The sequence below is a fragment of the Vidua chalybeata genome, chromosome 1 (genome assembly GCF_026979565.1).
Source record: "Vidua chalybeata isolate OUT-0048 chromosome 1, bVidCha1 merged haplotype, whole genome shotgun sequence".
Taxonomy (NCBI): Eukaryota; Metazoa; Chordata; class Aves; order Passeriformes; family Viduidae; genus Vidua; species Vidua chalybeata.
The window spans coordinates 104,443,051-104,463,159 of NC_071530.1; the positions used below are offsets into that span (position 1 = coordinate 104,443,051).

Below are 20,109 nucleotides of genomic sequence, written 5' to 3' on the forward strand. Positions count from 1 at the left end.
GCTGCCTTGAAGAAAACGTTATAACTGCAGTTTGAGCTTTTGTAAATCTGCCCTAATTTGGAATTTTATCCTGTTGCCATCAAACTTTTCCCTTTCAAGGCAAAGAGTATTGTCTTCCACAGCAGTTGTTAAAGGGTTTGAAGCAAATATTGTGAGGCCGTCTTGGAAAAGGGGCCTCAAGCTTTCAGTAGAAATTGATTTTCCTGGTCGCTTTTGCTGCTCTTGGTAAATGCAATCAACTAGCAGCCTACATAGAAAACCTGACTGTTCAGTCACATTACGATGGATCTGCATGAAAAGGTCAGTGATGCTGTGCCTTTTGGTCCTTCTGTGGTGTCATTGGTGTTACTGCTGTTTTACCACCTCCTGTGTTCCTACCAAGTTTCCCCCATGACTCAGGTGACACACTGCACTCATTCCTCCCACCACAGTCTGCTCACTGCCCATCTTTCACACCTGGCTCCCCCTGCATCCTTGGTGCTGCAGTGAGTGACTCTGCCAGTGCAAGCAACAGAAGGGTGGTGTGTCCTATGTATGCCAAATGTTTGGATCTGTTGAAAAAAATTTCTGAGCTGGCATTGTTTCTTTTGTGTCCATCTTATTGTAATGCACTCCTACTAGGGTGGTCTTGTTCTTGGTGGATGGATTTTTCTGTCTTGGAGCAGCTGGCTTCAATGTGTAAAGACTAGGATCACTGTTTCCAGGAACAGGCACTTTGTTTGTGCAGAACAGTTTGCCTGGAGTTATGTCATGCAGTTGGTGCACTGAGGGCCTGCAGCCCTGCGCCGTTGTGGTGGGAAGTATGAGTATGCTCCCTCTTGTTGCCAGCTGAGCTCTCGTGCCAGTGGTGAGCTGAGCACAGAGGCAGCTCAGCAGGGTTTTCTGGGCAAATGTCCCCTGTGCTCTTTGTGTACAGAGGTTTCACTGTTGGGCACTGGAAGGGTTTGTCAGGGTCTTCTGCCTGGCAGAGGTGGCCGCTCCTGTGCAATGTGTTTCCTAAGCAGTCCCTTGCTGCTTTTCCTCCTTTCCCTTGTCTTAGTCCCTGCTGGTGTTTCTGTCCCACTTGAGCACTGGTACACCTCATGTTCTTCCTGGTCATGTCTTTTATCCAACCTTTCCCTGCCCTCTCTTTATAATTCACCTTCTGGCCTTACTGGTCTCTAAACTTGCATTCCCCACCTCCAATGATGCTTCCTGTGTACATGCTCTGGTGCTCACAAGCAACAGTGTGAGCTGCTCAGCCTAGAACTGGCTGGAGGGCAGGGCTCAAAGGGTTGTGGTGAAAGGGAAGAATTTCACCACCAGTGAAATTCTGGCTGGTGGTGGGTGGTGTTCTTCAAGTCTCAATTCTAGGGCCAGTTCTGTTCAATGTATTTGTCAGTGGTCTGGATGCAGGAGCCAAATGCACCCTTTGCAAGTTTGCTGACAATGCCAAAGTGGGAGATGCCTGTTCACTCTTGAGGGACAAGGCCTTGCAGAGAGATCTAGATGGATAGGAGCGCTGGGCAGCTCTGCTCTGCAATGTTGTCGTGGTTTAGGAATGGTATTCCTGCTGAAATACCCCAGACCACTGAGCTTTCTCACCCTTCCTCCAGCTCCCTCCCTTCCCCTGTGGAGGGCTGGAAATGACAGCTGGAGGCACACAGAGCTAAAGATCACAGGCTGAGATAAGAACAATTTACTAGAAACAGCAGTGAAATAAGGAACAGTAACAACAGTGATAGGAACAGCAGAGTGTACAATTCATATCCAGTTGCTCACCACTGCTGCAAAACACTGCTCTGTGCAAGCCAGAACCAGGACAAATGCAAAGTGATTGGTAAAAATGAATAAACAAACAAAAAAGTCCAAACACGTAATAACCCCCAAAGATCCCAAAACTACAGTGTTTATGGAATCTCTTGTGTGTATGGCAGCCAAGTGCACCCCTCACATGGCATTGGACACTTCCTTTTCCCTGGAAGCCACCCTGGATTCCCCATGCTCTTGAACTTCAAGCTGCTTTGCTACACCACACAGAAGGGTGTCCTGCCAGGGAATGACTGGCTGCCCACACTCTCAGTCTCTGGGAAACATACCCCATGCCAGCAGGATGGATGGAAGGGAATGCAGCCCAGGAGTGGTCTGTGCAGCTGCTCAGCACTCCCAGGCATGGACAGCCCTTGTTCCATTTGCTTGTGAGGCAGGCACAGACTCGCTGCAGCAGTGGCAGGCTCAGCCCTGCAGGTGCCAGATCCTGCTCCTGTGGGCTCTGCCCCTGCCATACTGGGGGAGTGGAGGAGCCATCTCAGGATCCCCAAGCTTGTCAGTGTGTAAGAGGCATTAAAGGCAAAGGACAATGCCTTTGAACAACATGCTTTAGCTTTTGTCCAGCCCTGAATTAGTCAGGCACTTGGAGTAGGTGATCGTTGTAGGTCCCTTGCAACTGAAATACCATCTTTGCCAGGAATCAGGGCAGCGACTGAGCAACTAAGATGGACAAGAGCGGTGTTGGCAGAATTTCTGTGTACTACAAGGCCTATGTAACAGTGCTTGACACTGAATAATCATCTCGAATCTACGTGAAAGCTTGACTGAGAAGCCAGAAACTGCAGTTCTAAAGGCAGTGGAGAAGAGAGCAAAAATTTTGGTTTACAGTGCTGCTGTATTCCCTGGAAAGCAAAAGAGCATCAAGGCATTACACAAGAGGTAGGCTTTATTTGGACATATCTGCAGTTGTTTTCTGTCACACAGTTTCTTCATGTTCCTGGATATTTCTTTCCCCCTTTGAGATTACTTTTATATATGCATGAATATATGTATAGACATGCACACCTAAAGCATACTTTGAAATGCACTGTTCTTTTTGCTGAAAAATGTTAGTAATATTCCTTTTTTTTCACAAGACAGTGAATTAAATGCCAAAACCTGCTTATGCAGTAACATATTACAAGGTGTTGTTTGAAGTCTCCCATATACAAAAATTGGCAGAGCTGCTGTTCTGCATCCCAAGCCTGCAGGGTACATTGCAAAAAGGTTAAGCTGGCTGGAGCACAAGTATCTTGTGATGACAGGAGACTGCCTCCAGGTGTTCCTGGTAGCTGGATGATTTGAACTCTGTGCCATTATCCAGAAGCAACCAGCAGCCGACCTGTACCTGCTGAGCAAGTCTCAGTGGAGTGCTCACCTCCAAGCTGAGACTGTAAATGCATTTCTAGTTTTAGTGAACGAGACCCATAACCACTACTGAGCTCTAATACAAGGACTTAGCTAGTCAGCAAACAAATGCATGCTGTATTCTCGGGAAAGAGTTCAATCCTGATTTGAATCTCCTGATTGCAGTTGGGGAGCTCTTTGCCTTGCATTCCCAGCACATTTTAAAGCTGCATGGGGTGGTGATGGGCATGTTGTTTCAAGTTGCTTTCTTATGCTTTCCACCTCCAGCTTGCTTGACTATTTTTTATTTTTCTTGTTGGGTCAATCCACCTAGAGTCTCAGTGACACTGTGCAAAGTTGCTGCAACTAGCCTGGTATACACTGAAAGGAAATGTGATAGAATACCACAGAAACTCCTCATAGCATGGAGTGTTCTCAAAGTGGACAGTAGAAAACTCTCTTTGCTGTCTCCAGAGGTCTTAATAGCAAATTAAAATAATGAGGTAGAATTTTTTTTACACTTTTTGCAGTGAAAATTGGCATTCCTGCTTTGCTGCAGTCTTTCCTGGGGATATGACTGATTTATATGTCACATTGGGGTTTAGGATACACTTGCCATGTTTGGCCAGAGGCAAGTCTCTCTGGCTGTCAGCATGCTGGCTTGGCTTCAGATGTTCTGGCTGCTAAAGCCCTGCCTCTGGGAACTCACCTGTCTCACAAGTGATGCTGCCCTGGAGACTCATCTGGTTTGGTTATTTGCAGTCCCTGAGGAACCACAGGGCCTCGTGCCTGGCTGAGGGACTGTCAGACACACATCTGCCTGTACAGCTTCACCTGGTAGAAGGTGAGTTTCTTCTTTCTGAGTTTCTTCCTCTTTTGATGTCAAATTAGAGCACTTGGCCCAACAGATACTGTATTGTCTAAGAGTCTTGTAATTCTCATATACTGCATTACTAAACTACCTACCAAGCACGTCTAAGACGTTAGCACTGTGATCTGTGAAACAGGCACCAGTCCTGTCTTAGAGTTCCCACCTACTGGATTTTTTTTAAAGGCTTTCTCAGTTAACAGATGCTTCCTATTTGAGCTTGTGGATTCTCCTGGATGTGGCAGTCAAATCATAAACCCACAGTGAGAAATGCTCCTTTCAGTGCAGGTCTTTCTGTGTGCTGCTGCTGATTCTCACCAAAGATGTAAACGCTGTGTCATTTACAATGCAAGCTCAGGTAATCTGGAGGAGGGCTCTTGCTCCTTCCTTTGCAGCTGGGCTGCTCTGTGTGGAGCAGGCCTATGAATTAATTTGTGCCCAATTCTCTTCCAGCTCTTGCATTATTATTTAATCCAAGCACTGACTGGAGCAGAGACAAACTCAGGTTCCGTTCTCCCTTTCCCTATGGATGGGCTACATCCCAGTGGTCTTCCCAGGTGGGTGAATATCTGACCTTGAAAGCTCCAGGAAAATACCCTCATTAGGAGGAACCAAGCCACCTACCCTGATTACAGCAATTACCAAGGAAGTGCAAATTAAGGGTAAAATCTCCCTCAACAAAGGTGGAAATCTTAGAGGTTCCTTGTAAAAGGTCATATCTTTACCCACTCACACAGCTAGAGATGAATGCGAAGCTGTCCCTGAAAATTCTAAAGGTGTCCTCAAAATAAGGTGCTGGGATTGCGTCCTGCTGTGACACAGTTTAGGGAATGCCCTACAACAGTGTACCAGTATCAGTTATGCTGCATTATGAGGGCTTAAACCATCCTAGCACAGGCAGCAGCAGATCCTGGGTATAAAGTGAAACTTTCTGGTAGAAGATGGCTCTGTCCCATTAGCAGAACTGGGCTTGTGAAGATTTGTGGGTTGGATTTAGAAATCTCCCAGAGCAGTTAGGTAATAATTAAATGATTGATAATAATTAAATAATTGATTTGCAACTCTTAGCACTAAACTCACACTGCTGATTCCTAAAAATTTCTCACTTGGAGGGAGCTGGAACAATAAGGTTGTGTTTGCCAGCTAGGTCTCCCTAAGCACTCAGCTCATTTTGTTTGTTTCCATGAGTCATTTTTAGAACAGGCAACAATAATCTTGAGTCATACATAGTCTGGAGCCAGCTTCTTAGGGAACACAGCTTTCTTGAGGAGAGTGAAAAATATTCTGAAAGGAAAGTGCTTCCCTGGCTTGTACGTAACAAGAAACTGCGTTTTTTTTAAAAAAAAAAAAAAAAAAAAAAAAGCTTATGATATGCTTGGCTTTTGAAAACAGAGAAAACAACCCCTCCTGTCTGTCCCTACCATCTGAGACTTAGAAAGGCATGGGGCAGAAAGGACAAAAGAAAGCTAAGCCCCTCTTGAACAAGCGTGCAGGTCCAGAAACACAGGCAGGGAAAGGAGACATCAGCAGCTCCTTTGATCAGGCTGTGAAGTGCAAGTTCACTGCACATCTTTGGCTACAGACTACCAGCTGGTCTGTCAGACTTCCTTCTATGAACACGGCCAGCACCAGCTTCTGCTTATCTCTAACACCGTCATTTCTGGAAATCAGGTGTCAAGAGATCTTCCCAAATCAGGTGCTTTAAAACTCCACTCACAGTTTCCTTCCTGTGCTCATAACTGCCCCAGTGCAACCCTAGCTGCACTAGGACTGACTCAGAGGTCCTCTGTGGACAGAAAGATTTTTTTTTTCCTGCTTTTCTTAAAGCAGTTCAGCTTCCAGGATGTGATAGTTTGTTGTGGGAAGGCCCCATCTCATTGCCTAGAAACCTAGTTATTAGGGAGTATCTGTTCCAAAACTAAGTAACAAAATCACAAGTCTTCATCTGATCTCCTCAGATGGGAAGGGCTTCAGCTAAATACAATGTACTGCTTTACAGCACAGGGAGTTCTTCCCTCACCTAAAAAAATTGTTTGTTCTGGGGCTACAAACAGCTGTTCTGCATTTGTAATAAGGAAAAGACACTACACAAACCAGGATGATAAATACAACTCTACGTGGCATGAACAGATACTAAAAAAGTCAGTTGATATAAAGAATGTACAGGTAATAAATATTTGTACGCATGAAAAATGAACATACGGTCCTGTTCTCAGTTAAACGTGGCTGGATTTCTTTTCAGCCACAGAAGTGATCAAAATGCTAACTCCTAAGAGCCAAAGCATTATTACCTCCACTGAGAAGTGGCTAGTGTGCAAAATAAAATACTGCTGCCTCAAATGTGTTCATCTGTTTGAGCTAAGAAGGATGCTTTATCCATCTAAACATATGCTGGATGTTAAAACAAACCTCACTCAAAAGCACCGATGCAGGACTCTGTCACAATGACTCTGGCAGAGGGGTGGTTTGTACATTTGACAGTATTGACTAATAACACTAATTTCCTTTCTTTTTTCTCTGATTTGTCTTCTACAATGCAAAAACTTCCCTTCTAATGCAAATACTGCTAGACTGCCCGAACCAAACCATGTAAAATTGTTTAAACTTTTCAAAATCACCATTTTTCTAGCTAAGCAAAATTTTTTTTCTGAAAGATTTTCCTGACCTGTTTTATTAATTTCCTGCAGCAAGCTTTAATCTCAAGAGTGTCATGAATAACCAATCATCTTTTTTACTCCATAAATAGAAAATACCTGTTCTAAATCCTTCAGTAGTAGCAACTTCACCTTGCATTCACATCTTCCCAGTGGAAAGCTGAGGCAAGTTTCTCCCTATACTGCTGCTTCCACCTGACTGAGACACTCACCTTGTCTACCAGCACTGTGTTTGGTCCTTAAAGGCAAAAAAGAAAACTGATACAGATGAATATCATTTTGCTTTGCACAACCACAATTTGCAATTGCACTGAACAAACTGATTATGTTGACCAACATTACTAAATAATACAAGGAATAAAAAGTCATCAACCATGTCCACTACAATTTCACTTTCTTGGCTCTGCTTTACTGAAAACATGAAAATAGCTGACCACAACTGTAAACTTGAGCAAAGATGTAAACTTTGATACACTAGGGACAATTTGAAAAACTAGGGAAAAAATTGCAAAGGCAATTGACTAGGGCATAGCAGGAGCACAGTGGAGAAGTATCTATTGAGAACATACTTATTGTTTAAACAGCTGTTCTGCTTGTACAGGAGTTCATTTAGCTACAGAAATGTGTCTTTTGTAGCTACCTCTGGAAACAAGGGACAAGGAAAATGTTTCTGTATAGACTATAAACTCATCACTGAAATCAAATATATAAACTGAATATATTAAAGCTTTGAATTTTATTACACGTAATTTCTTCTGAATATCTTACCCTTCTCCCCTGTTCAAGGTAAACCTAAACATGAGAAATGGAAGGATAAAGGAGAACTCCACTAAACGTGGAGTACATTTCGTCAGAGTCTGTGTAGGCCAGTTTGCCTCCCGTTACAACGACGTTTACTTCGTCTCCTGCTTTGAGGTGAAGAACAAGGTGGAACGTCCCAGGACCACCACAGGTCTGTTTCCCCGAGTAGGGTTTGTGATACTCCAGCAGTTCCCTTCTGTAGCCGGCGGTGTGGAGCTGAGCCACGCTCGCGTTGGAGACGGACAGCACCGCTTCCACGTACTCATCCCTCTCCGGGGCCAGCACGGCGGTGATCAGGTAGCGCCCTTCATACGGCGATGTGAAAATGCCTGCAGAAGAGAGACAGCCTGGACTGACCACAGCCACTCAAAATGGGGCCACCTGACTGCCCTAAGCACAATGACAAACATAAAGCCACGGTTGCTTCGTACCGGCAACAAGGTCAGCCTGGGCAGGTGACCAACTGATCGGGGTCATGAAGGCAAAGGCACACCTAGCCCTCTGTGCTTGAGAAGGAGGCAGCTCCCAGTTAGGGACCTTGGCGAGGCAATATGAGAACTCTCCTCTCTCCTCTCCTCCCCTCTCCGTGGATGAGTAAGGAACCTCACCTCTGCTACCTGGGCTCAGCAGTACTGGGCAGTCATGGAAAACCAGCCATGAAAGCGTGTGCCTGTCCACACCCACAGGAAACTTTTACCCCCATGTGTCTGGTTTAGATGGATTTAACTTGTTTGTTCAATGTACCAGCAAGGCCTGAGGTAACATGGAAGGCTGGTAACCCATGCTCCAGCCTGTCCAGCATGTCTGCGGGTGCATTTCTTGGCAGTTACCTGTATTGGGGTTATAATAGTCCCCGTCATTCACAAGCACTTTGTTGAAGTGAACCACGCCAACATCACTGGAGAAAGGCTTCTGTGTGAGCCCAGCAGAAAATGACACCAGAGAGGGCACAGCAGCAGTGGCAGGTCCTGAAATGGGTAACAACACGAGTCAGAGTCACATCAGGATGATAACACAGCCTTTTCCCTACGATGCTTTATAATCCTCTGTCTGTTGCTGCACATCCTCCACTTGGACTAATCCTGCCAATTGCAGGATCCAAAAGTAGCAGAATATGTACTGCTGGCCCAAGCCCCAGGTATCTCACCATAAAATTTACTGAGCACCAAAGTTCCTACCTTGGCCACAGGTTTCTTTTGGGTTTTGTTTTCCCTTCTAAGGAAACAGTACATGGCTAGTAAATGCTGGCAGTGGAAATCCTACCACCCTTCAGTTCAACAATGCTTCTGCCCAAGACCTTCTTCAGGACAGAGGCAGCCTTTCAACATGTCCACCCTTCATCACTATCACAATAGCCATAGGAATGCTAAAGATTATAGCTCATGGCAGCTTTCCTTGTCATATTGAGAAGCTGTTTGCAGCTTAGAACTCCCACTTTCTCTGCCAAAGACTAGTGAAAATGGCTATAAGAATATATAACATTTCCATATTAATGCAAAGAGAACCTTTTGTCTCTCTCCAGCACTTCTCTTTTGGGGGATTTTTCACTTTACAATTTTTTCTTCTTTTCTCAGCAGATCAAACAGACACTTAGGTATGTTATACTGGCTATCTAGCTACTAGACTAGCACTGCTGTTAGACTGATGAAATATAATTTGGACAATTAAGACAAATTTTTACTTTTAAAAAACTGACAATATCAAGTATTCAGTGCTCAGCCACTTATTAGTCCCATTCCAAATACCTTCCCTTTAAACATTTCCCTTAAGGCAGTACCCATTGCTAGAAGTAGTCAATTCTTGCTGCTTTGTCTGGGCAAGTAGCTAAACAACAAATGCCCTAAAGTTGTCCACAGCTGCTATTTCACCCTGCTCCTTCTGCCTTCCTTAAAATTAATGCTTGCCCTCTCTCTCTCAATCAGAGATGTCCATCACCAACAAATGCTAAATTCATCAAATCCTGAATTGAAAGAGATCCACAAGGACCATTTAAATCCAACTCCTGGCCCCGCAAAGGACACTCCAACAATCACAGCTTGTGCCTGAGAGCATTGTCCAAACCCTTCTTGAACTCTGTCAGGCAGGTGTTGTGATCACTTCCCTGGGGAGCCCATTGCAGTGCCTGACCACCCTCTGGGTAAAAACACTTTTCCTAAAATCCAATCTTATTCAGGTGGTATTTCTTAAAAATTGAAGTTTAAAAAGTCACATTACTTCATCTAAAATGTGGATATACAAATGTTCTGCTATCCACTGTTTTTCTGAATAACTCAGCCTGGGGGAGTGGGGAGGAGAAGGCAAAGGGGAAGACATGCCTGCAACTTCAGAATTGGCAGATAACTACATTGATTTCCCTCAGGGGCTGGTAACCAGCTGCCTCACATATCTTTGGAAATCTTCTTATTCAGCATTTTGTCTCAGGCTCAGAAGATAGACAGAAGCCCTTTTTCATTAGTCCTACCTGCCAGTGTGCCTGCAGGTGCTCCTGCAAGCTAAGATGAGGTTATTTGAAAGGACCAAAATTAATTGCAGGAAGCCTAGTTACTTAAACAGCTTCTGTAAAGCTCCACCACCTTAACACAATGCTACTTACAGAGAAAGCTACTCTCAGCTTACCTTGAGACTGAACTGAAAACACACCTCAAATTGTTGGCTCACTCAAAAGGTTTCTTTCCCTTGCAGCAACACTGCAAAATGGAACAAACCACGAAAGCCTGCCCAGAAATACTGCCAGCTTTGGAGCAGCAACAGTTCTGTTTGGGTTGGTGTCATCTGAATAAAGGAGTGACTCCTGCCCTGGCTCTTCACAGCTTCCTTCAAGATTTTCCTTCACTGATTGCTAGAATAGTTATTAGAAGTAACTATTTGTTGCTAATCTGATGAAATTGCTTCAGATCGGCAGCTGAGTTTAACACACCATATGTATCTATTCAAAGGAGAAATCTTAAACCTGTCTAAATATCCTGTAGATCAGTTCAGGGGGTGATATAAGGAGACACAGTAAAGATGCAGTGTGTCTGTGCTCTCCTCCCCTCTTCCCACCTTCTAGATGGAGTTGTGCTGATTTGAAATTTTCACAATTCCTACCAACACCTCAGCAGTGCCTTTTCAAAACTTTACAGAGGGCTGCACCACCTTCTCCTACATGTCCCCTCTTACAAACACTTTTCTTCATGCAAAGATCAAAGTTCAGCTTCTTGAAGGAAGGTCCAGCTTGGACACTTACTTTCACTTAAGCAGTCAATAGTGTGGAAGTATAAACATCAGAAAAAGAAAATTAAAACATTTTAAAGCTGTGAACCATAGGCACAGCTCTGATGAAGAAACTACTAGTCAGACAAAATGTTTTACAAAAGTTTCACCCACAGTTTTACTCCCCCCTTTGGGGGAGGAAAAGCTCTTTTGACTTCAGATGCATTCAAGAAGGTTTCACTTGAGATATTATACACACAGGTAAGCAGGAGCAGGTAAGTCTGTTCTTGGCAATCTACACTACTCTAATGTGTTCTGGGGAATCAAAAAACACAGAAAATGCATGGGTGGCCCTTGTTAGGTTACATCTACTTCCACCCATTTGTGTTCCTGGTTCCAAGCACAGTTCATGCCTCCCACAGAGCCCAAGGGCCAGAAGGAAAGAAAAGAAAAAAAAAGATCATTAAGCAAAACAAAACAGCACACAGCATAGGCATTTGCTATCAAGATGAAAGGAGAAAAAAAATAACAATGAGAAGGTGCTGTGGACAACTGCTCAGCAACAGGAATGAGGATTCTTTAAGAACTGACACAGAAGAAAGACTAAGTACATAATTCATTTGTCAGTAGGCACTTATGATTCCCTTGGATACAGCAGGAGTAAGGAGGATTTGTCAGATTTCCTCTCACAAATGGTCAATACTCCTAAATCTAAATGAGGGCAAATTGTGTAATTTCCGTTAGAGCAAATGGGACAAAAACACAAGCAATTTATCACTTCCCTGCCTGTGTTTTTTTTTAAACTCTCCAATTTTGCCTTAATATCTCATTTTCAGAAACATTCCTCCTGCCCATGGCTTGGCCATGCAGCACAGCACCACAGTGATTTCCATGAGCCAGTGCTCAATGAAGCTGCTCTGCTAAGTCACAGTGATTCTGATGTGTATGATATCTCGGTGTGTTACAAAGACACACATACTTTCCTGCTGGGTCTGTTAATAACATCTGTTTGCTCTTACAATTCCATCCTTTCACACTGCAGCAAGAGAATATTGCTCCAGCACTTACCTACTGTTCCTTATACATAGCTAAAGAATCTGGGAAAAAAAAAATCAAGAAATGCCCTGGTACTGAAAATATGCAAATCATGCCTTAGCATTCAAGAAAAGCATGAAAGTGGGCTACTTTAGTCCCAGGAGACAGAATTGGAGCATTGGAGCCCTCAACTTCTTCCTGAGCAGTGCTTTTATGTAACAGAAGCTATTCAGAAACACATTCAGAAATGAAAGCGAGTACTCAGAAGGCCATTTTAATAGTACAAGCTTCTTATATTAGGAATTATAGTACAAGGTCTGGTCATCTTTCATATTTGAATTTAAGTACTACAAAATGTACTGGGTGAAGACGGCCAAAGACATCACAAACGGTTGTCCAGAACTAATGAGACAGTAAGGATTCCTTGATGCCTTATTTACACAGTAAGTTCCTCCTCCAATAAGCCAAAAATCTTCCCTTCCCCAGCTGTTAATTTCCACAGCACTGTTAACTGCTGAATTCTGTCCCAGAATGCTCTCTCTTCATCAGACACTGACAGTCAGAATCACAGACTCAACTGGACTGGAAAAGACCTCTGAGATCATCGAGTCCAGCCTATGACTGAACACCACCATGTCAACCATGGCCCTGAGTGCCACATCCTGTCATTCCTTGAACACCTCCCTGGGCAGTCCATTCCAAAGTCTAATCACCCCTTCTGTGAAGAAACTCTTCTTCATATCCAGCCTAATCCTCTCCTGGTGCAGCTTAATGCCATGTCCTCTTGTCCTATCACTTGTTGTCTGGGAGAAAAGGCTGACCCCCAGCTGGTTACACCCTCCTTTCAGGTGGTTGTAGAGAGCGATAAGGTCACCCCTGAGCCTCCTTTTCTCCAGGTTAAACACCCCCAGCACCCTCAGCTGTTCCTCACAGGACCTGTGCTCAAGATTCTTCACCATCTTCACTGCCCTTCTCTGGACACACTGCAGCACCTCAATGTCCTTCCTGGATTGAGGGGTCCAGAACTGGACACCTGAGGTGTGGCCTCCCCAGTGCCAAATACAGGGGAAGAATCACTTCCCTGGTCCTGCTGGCCACACTATTTGTGATAGAGGCCAGGATGCCCATGGCCTTCTTGGCCCCCTGGGGACACGTTGCCTCACATTCAGCCACTGTTGACCAGCATCCTCAGGTCCTTTTCCTCTGGGCAGCCTTCCAGCCACTCTGCCCCCAGACTGCAGCAGGTTATTGTGGCCAAAGTGCAGGACCTGGTACTTGGCCACGTTGAACCTCATCCAGTTGTCCTCAGCCCATCAATCCAGCCAGTCCTGCTTAGGGACAGTGGATGTAAATGCTCCAACTCCACAAAAGTCTGAACAGCTTTTGGTACCACAGTCTCTGTTTTCTGACTATCTGCCATTGAGGTCTGCAAGGCACACTGTGAGAATTTTAAGGACAGATCAGCAAGAATATCTTGTATTTAGATAGGCATTCAGTGGCATGGATCAGGAAATGAACTCCTTGGTCAAGCCCACCTCCCTCTGGATCCCAGGGTGGTAGCTGTTCCACCAACATGCTCCACCAAGCAGCAGATGGGTGCACTCCTGCCTTGCACTGCCTTTCAACACTTCTAACATCCACCTACTGTTTCACACAGTTTTAGCATAAACTTATTAAAATACTGCTATCTATAAATTGCAATGGGAAGAAAACCCCCAGGAAATCAATTTATCACAGAAATCTAGACACCTATGTTGGTTTTGCTGGCATCAAGATAAACAAAAGTTTCTTTGCTTCTTATCCTCTTCCAGAAACCTCATCTATTGCTGCTTGTTCTTACCACCATAATGCAAAAAAAAATTGTTTTAAGGCTGTAATTTTAATCAGCAGGTATAAATATCACAATGAGAGCATGAACTCTTTACAATTCTTTTTTTGTCAGCCCCCAGACCATTCTTCATGAAGTGTATTTGTGATTTTGTTATGACCATCAAACTAAATCCTGGGGCAGTAGGTTTTTGAATTCCATAAAGCCCTAATGTTTTACTTCCATCTATCGCCCATATTTCCTCAAACAAATTTAAATGAAATAACTTTTTTTGAAGAGGATGTGGAAATACTTTGATCAAGTATACCATTCCCCAGGGTTTGATAATATCTTGAGCATGAGGCTGCAGGGCTGGCAGCACCCAATCAACATATTTATCTAGGCCAACCAGCATGTCCCACATAAATTTTATATCTGTTCATCACACAAATTCATAAATAGTGATATTAACAATTATAAAAAAAAAGCACCCCAGCAAAACAATAAAACTGAATTTTGAATCATTTTAATCAGTGGCTGCATTGGCAGCACTTCTGCTTTTACTGAAGTCAGGAACTCCAGTCCTGGTGACTACAATGCAGCCAGAAACTCTCCCAATAGGAGAACAACCTCATGCACTAGCTAAGATACCAGCACTTATTCAAGATCTTAGTCTTAGCCTTATTCATGTTTTATTAAAGAAATAATAAAATCACTATAAATATCTATTTATTTTCTCATTTAGAAGGCAAACAGAAAGGTGCATACTGACATTAGCTAGAAAAAACAAACTCTCTGTATTTAAAAAACACACAGTGAAATCAGTAGCAAGAACCTAAAATGATTTTTCAAAACCTAACTCCTCTCCCCACCTCCATATTTTCAGAAGATACAGATTTTGTTTTAATGCTTAGGTCTAGCAAAAATCAGTCTGATTTTCCTCAATGCTAAACTTAAACACTAAAAATTAACACATTTTTTTTCCTCTCAGCCCTGACCTTCCAGGGACTGAAATAAACGTTAAGAACCCATGTGAAAAATTTCTAGGAAACAATTGCCTTACCTTGTGAATCTGTGGTAGAATGAGATGACTTTGGATATCCTACAAAGGAAAAGTAGCATGTGTGACTCAGTACACAGCAGAGTACATTATGACCAAATATTACTGCAATATCACTAAAAAGCATCCCTGGTTACTGAAAAGCAACCTACCAAAACAGCTATTAAATAGTGTCTCCTATGAAATGCTCAATTATTGTTAAACTGGGGTGGTCATGGCAAAGAGAACCAAGTTATTACTCCAATGTACTAAATCTACTGCAAGCATTATGGAAAGAAAAAAAAAAAAAAATCAGTTTCCCTAGTGGCAGACTGCTGTAGTTACCAGGGATTTTACATCATCTCTGTTGACCTCATGCTTTGTGCATCCTTGGAAAGGCAGCAGAACTGGCACTGAATGTGCTTCCCCTACTTCTGCAGCCAGCTGGAGGCTGCAGGGGCCCATTCACAAATCACCTCTGCTGTAAACCCATTCCCAACAGCAACAGCCTCAGTGGGTGTCCACGAAAGGCCAAAAGGGGGCTGGTAAAGCACAGCAGGTCTCAGTGCCAGCTCTCCAGCAAGACCTGACACGTCCATTGCACTCAGTGAGGAGCGATGCACTGCCAGCTTGGCTCTCTCACCTGGTGCTCCAGCGTACCCTTCAGCAATGGGCATGGTACTTTGGCCAGCCTGGCCATCCGCACTTCTAAGACGTCCTCTCCCAGACATTAAAACCGCGCCGGGAGGTCCTGCCTCCCCCGTCTCCACGATGATGCCGGTTGTTCCAGGCAGAAGTGGCACAACTGCTGACCCTGGCAGAGCTGGGCGCGGAGGAGGTCTCAGCTGTGGTGGGAGGAGGGGGCTCCTCTGTCGTGGGGGCTGTATCCTGGGCCGTGATGGCAGCAGGGATATGCCAGGCTGGGGCTGCATGGGTGGCCTCGGTGGCAACGGCTGCTGTGGTCGCCCTTTGGCATAATGAAAGAGGAGGAAAAATACAAAATTATTTGCCTAAAATAGAACATAAGCTTGCGTGGTTTTGCATGATAAATACTTCAAAATAAAACAGGACTCAGTTGGAGGCCACCTGTTCCCTCAGATCTGAGACTGCACTGGCTAAATGCCATCCGACTCCTGAAGTACTACAGCCTCCACTCTTTACAGCCCGTGTGACACAGGGAAAGGAATGAAGACAGCCTGGAGAGAGGACAAGCAGCAGTCAAATAACCTATGAACATTCATTCAGTCGTTACACCAGCTTGGCCTCTCTGCACCTAACAGATGGAGTATCACACTTACTCCCACCAGTACCTCCATTCCACAGTGTGCTCTCTCTCTCTCTCTCTCTCCTTTCACTTCAGTTCTCCTCAACCCCTCATACCCACTGTGCTTGCTTTCAGCTCTCTACTCCCACAACCCTTAGCACAAGGCTGTCCCTTTAGCACGACCATAAAGAAAATTATCCACAGCAAAAAACATCAGTAAATGAACATGACTTAAGAGGTTTTTTCCCTTACTTTACAAAGCAACAAACTTAAATGTCCTAGTACTTCCATTACTAATATTTTCTGACAATAAAGGCAGAACTCAAAGATATAATCTACCAGAAAATTCTTTATTGTTTAAATAGAAAAGATACCATTAAAAAACTTTTCCACTGGGGCAGCCAAACCATATGACATCACTGACACGGTTCCTTCCATTTGTGTATCTGGTCAAGTTCTAAGCCTTTTATAAGAATTCTGGTTTATTCATAAAAATGTATAGTGTACATAAAAGTGTAAAGCTGAATTACATTTACACTAAGAACAGAAATTAACAAATGCGTAGATTTTAGGAGATGCAATGATAGCTTTACACAGAATAAACAGAATTTCATGCTGAATTAAACCTCAGCATAGGTTACTTTGATTGCATTTTGAGACTAGAACATGTCTTTAGGTGCAGGGATGAATGTGAGTTTCTGTGGAAATGGGCAAACATCCCTTTGCAAATTTATCTGATACAACTCGTCGCATAGCAGAGATGCTTGCCAAGGTCCCCAGTAGAGACCACCTCTCTGAATGGTGCTCACAATGAAGCACTTCTATTCAGTACAGTCCAAAGTCAGCCTAGGCAAATCCACCAGTGGCTAGGGCCAAGCCATCTGGCTGTGCCGAGAAGCAGATGTGGTATGAGGCTTCCCCTGGCTCTGCTGTGTGTCTGGGGAGCCCAGGAGAGCCTTACTCTGCACCTTTGGGGAAGAGCTTACAGCAAACCTGTGTAGGTATTGTCCCCAACACGTGGCTGGGTTCCAGACAGAGTCACTGGCAACCCACGTGCTGTTCTGTGACTACTCGACACCTGCACTTTACCCTTGTGAATTTCATTTCTTGTTTTCAGTCTCATAAAAGCCTTAAAAGCCTACATAAGCCTGCAGGAGGACTGGGAGGCTGTCTGAAGTCATAGTTTCACACCATGGCATTCATTTGCTAGATATGGCTGTTAGGAAAAAAACTCCCTGAGCTTTGCTGGCTGACTTTTAACTGTGAGGAGAATTGAAACTCATACAGGCAATGCACCACAAAGCTGGGCTGAAGATCACTCAGTAACTGTCCACAAGGCAGAAGCCTAAAAAGTGAAATGTTTGCTTTATACAGATTAAAACTATTTTCATAAAAACCTTAAAATTTAAAAAAAAACTTAAAAAAAAATTCAAAAAACCCTGAAAGTATCAAAGTGAATTTTTTAGCAGAATTATTTGCTTTGTAAGACAACTTCTGTCCACAGAGGCATTGATTTAGACCTTCAACTAAAATCTTCAGATTAACCTCACTGAAAAAAACAAATTGACAAAGTACTTTAACCTTGGGATATATGTACTTGTCATTTCTTGAGTCATTTATGCTAAGCTTCATTAACACAATTATTTGGGATGACACTGAGAAAATGACTACATTTCTTTTCTTTGCTTTTCTAGACCTTTAAATAACAATCAACTGCTGAAATCCCATATCCTGAGCAAACTGCTTCCTTGCATGCAACATAAATACTGCAATATTCAGAATTGCCCCATCTCCATAACACTAAATCCAGAATCACTGGCCTAAAGCTCAACTTCAAGTGGAAGCAATCACATATGTGTGAGTAGAGATGTGCTTGAACTTTGCTGAGCAGGCCATGAACACAGTCTTCTCATCTATCTGGGAAGGCAAGAACAGAGCTGAGATCATTACACAGCTAGGAACAGCAACACTGTTCTCAGCAGCTGCATCCTTGCTGCTCTGCTTGTCATCACTGTTGTGAGTGACATTGTGGTTACCACATCACTTACCAGCATCTCCTGATGCTCTCCTCAGCCCCCAAAACACACAGAAATGAAGTGCATAAAAATAACTAGAGGGTAAAGAAATCTGTAACTGCTCTCACAAGAAGCCAAAAAGACCTCACTTGAATTTTGTTACAGACACCAAGGGGATTTTACAATTCTGTTAGAAAGCAGCATTGTGCACAAGCTCACAGGGAGCCCAGAGGAACTGACTGTATGACACTCTTGTGTCAGTGTATTCACACTACAGCAGTAAAACCTTTATGTTGCATTTTATCCACGCTGCAACGCAGAGCACACATGTGGTTTCTTAAGCTACAACTTCATCAGACAACATTTTGCTGTTGGTTTCAAAACCCTGCTACACAGACAACTTCTGCAGGAATTGCAGGTCAGGTCAAATACCTGTAACCAAAGCGAACTGCACTCCCAGCACGGTAATTGGCTGCAACACCCCACTTTTGATTCCTGGAAAACTTCATGATACATATACAAAAAGGCAGTACGTTAAAAGAGACCACCAACTTTAGCATGGCTTTCAGTTTCATGCCATGTGAAGAGCAAACATACCCACAGAGAGGAACAGAGTGCAATGAGAACAACTTAGACTACCAGGCATGGACTGGGAAAAGGCACCATTTAATGCGGATGGAAAGTTGCTGGATCATTTTTCCTTGGAGAGCACATCATGCATGGTTCCCTAAATGCTTAGAGCAGATCACTGCCTGCTGTCACCACTGCCTTGTGTGCTGCAGGACATTTCACTACCTTCTCCAGGAATTACAATAAATCAAATACATTTCTGGTCTCTGGGTTCGTATCTGATGCACAATCATTTGCTAAGTTGGCTTCTTAGTTTGGATTGAGGCATTTGAAACCCCTGAACAAAAAATATGGATGGTAATACAGCCATATTTTTAAGATGAGGGTCATTTGACTTTGCTGGGCTTACACTGCTTGGTACGATTTTATGTTTTATTTCTTGCAACACATCCTTGCTTTACTGCCCTCAACAACTTTATTAGCAGCAACTTGTTTCTGTTTCGGCCCCACGGAAGTCAAATGACCTCATTTGAATGCTAGGATATGCTGGCAAACTGTGCATAAGAAACTCCCCACTGATCTAAGTTCAGGCCTTCATGTCAAATAATGTTGGTATGGCAGACAAGGCTGCAGATCACAAATGTAAAAATAGTTAAAGCCATACCCCAACTCACGTAACAGGGTTCCCAAAATCACTTCCAAAAAAGGCTCTTTTGCCAAAATCTTTCCGCAACTCAAAACTTACTTAGGCCGCTGAGCCAGGCAGTGTTATTGTAATTGGAAACATTTGGGAACTGCAGTGTGTGCTTCACGAATCCTTTAGAGGCCAGAGGCACCCCAGAGCAGCAAGGGATGCTAAGAGTGCCTGCACCCCAGACCCAGCAGCAGTGGGTATGTCCTTCCACATGCTTTTAACACCCAGTGGTGGACAGAGGGGTCTGCCCTGAAAAGGTATTATTTTATGGAAACCCAGGTGTGCAGAGGCTTTTTAATGCTTTAATACATTATAGCAGGGGCTGATAAATGTAACCCATGAGGTCACTTGAACACCTGCTTCAAACAGCAGCAGAAAGATAAGTACTTGCAGGTATTTTGAACCTTTCTCCAATGTTGGTCCCCAGTGCTAATTAATTTTGGGCAAGATGGATGAGAAACAGGATTACAGAGATACATCATCTTCCATTTTAATGGTGACTGGGATGCTTCTGCAAGATTGAGGGATAAAGGTCCTAACCCTGTTGAATTTAAGTCAAAATTACAGCAAAAGAATTATCTGATATTTACAGTCCCTCTTCACTCCACTTCCTCCTTTAAAGTTAAGTGAAACTTTTTTTTTTTAATTTCACACAAAAGCTTCTCACCTCAGAAGAATTTTTGTGTCAAGTACTGCTATACATTTGGTTTTAAACAATTAAACAAAAGAAACACACCTATGGCAGGTTTTCAAGTCTCTGCCACACTCAAGAGTCTTGTGTCAGATCTCTCCCAGCCACCACCAGCTGCAACAGCACACAGGCTCTTCCCTCAGCACCTCTTCTAATTTTAGCCAGTCACAGAAACTGACCTCTTATTTATCTCATACATGCACAGAATTAAAACCAGAAGCATCAATCAACTGAAGAGTGCAGTTTCAAAACAGTCCCCTATTCCTATGATTTTGTGTCATGCTAACAGAAACAGGAAAACAGGAACTCGGCTTCCTTCTGTAAACTTCAACTCTCAGGAAAAC

The 20,109-nt window shown here is 43.5% G+C and overlaps 1 protein-coding gene across 1 annotated transcript in view; it reads right to left on the reverse strand.

Moving 5' to 3' along the window:
* Window positions 1-6,100: 6,100 nt before the first annotated feature.
* The window catches only part of EMILIN2 (elastin microfibril interfacer 2), a 32,678-nt gene continuing 18,669 nt past the window's right edge, over window positions 6,101-20,109 (reverse strand). The window contains exons 5-8 of the mRNA XM_053966347.1: window positions 15,175-15,498; window positions 14,556-14,594; window positions 8,289-8,426; window positions 6,101-7,787 (exon numbers count right to left, since the gene is read on the reverse strand). Coding sequence (XP_053822322.1) covers window positions 7,450-7,787; window positions 8,289-8,426; window positions 14,556-14,594; window positions 15,175-15,498 — 839 coding nt within the window. The 3' untranslated portion in view covers window positions 6,101-7,449. The remainder of the gene's footprint in view (window positions 7,788-8,288; window positions 8,427-14,555; window positions 14,595-15,174; window positions 15,499-20,109) is intronic.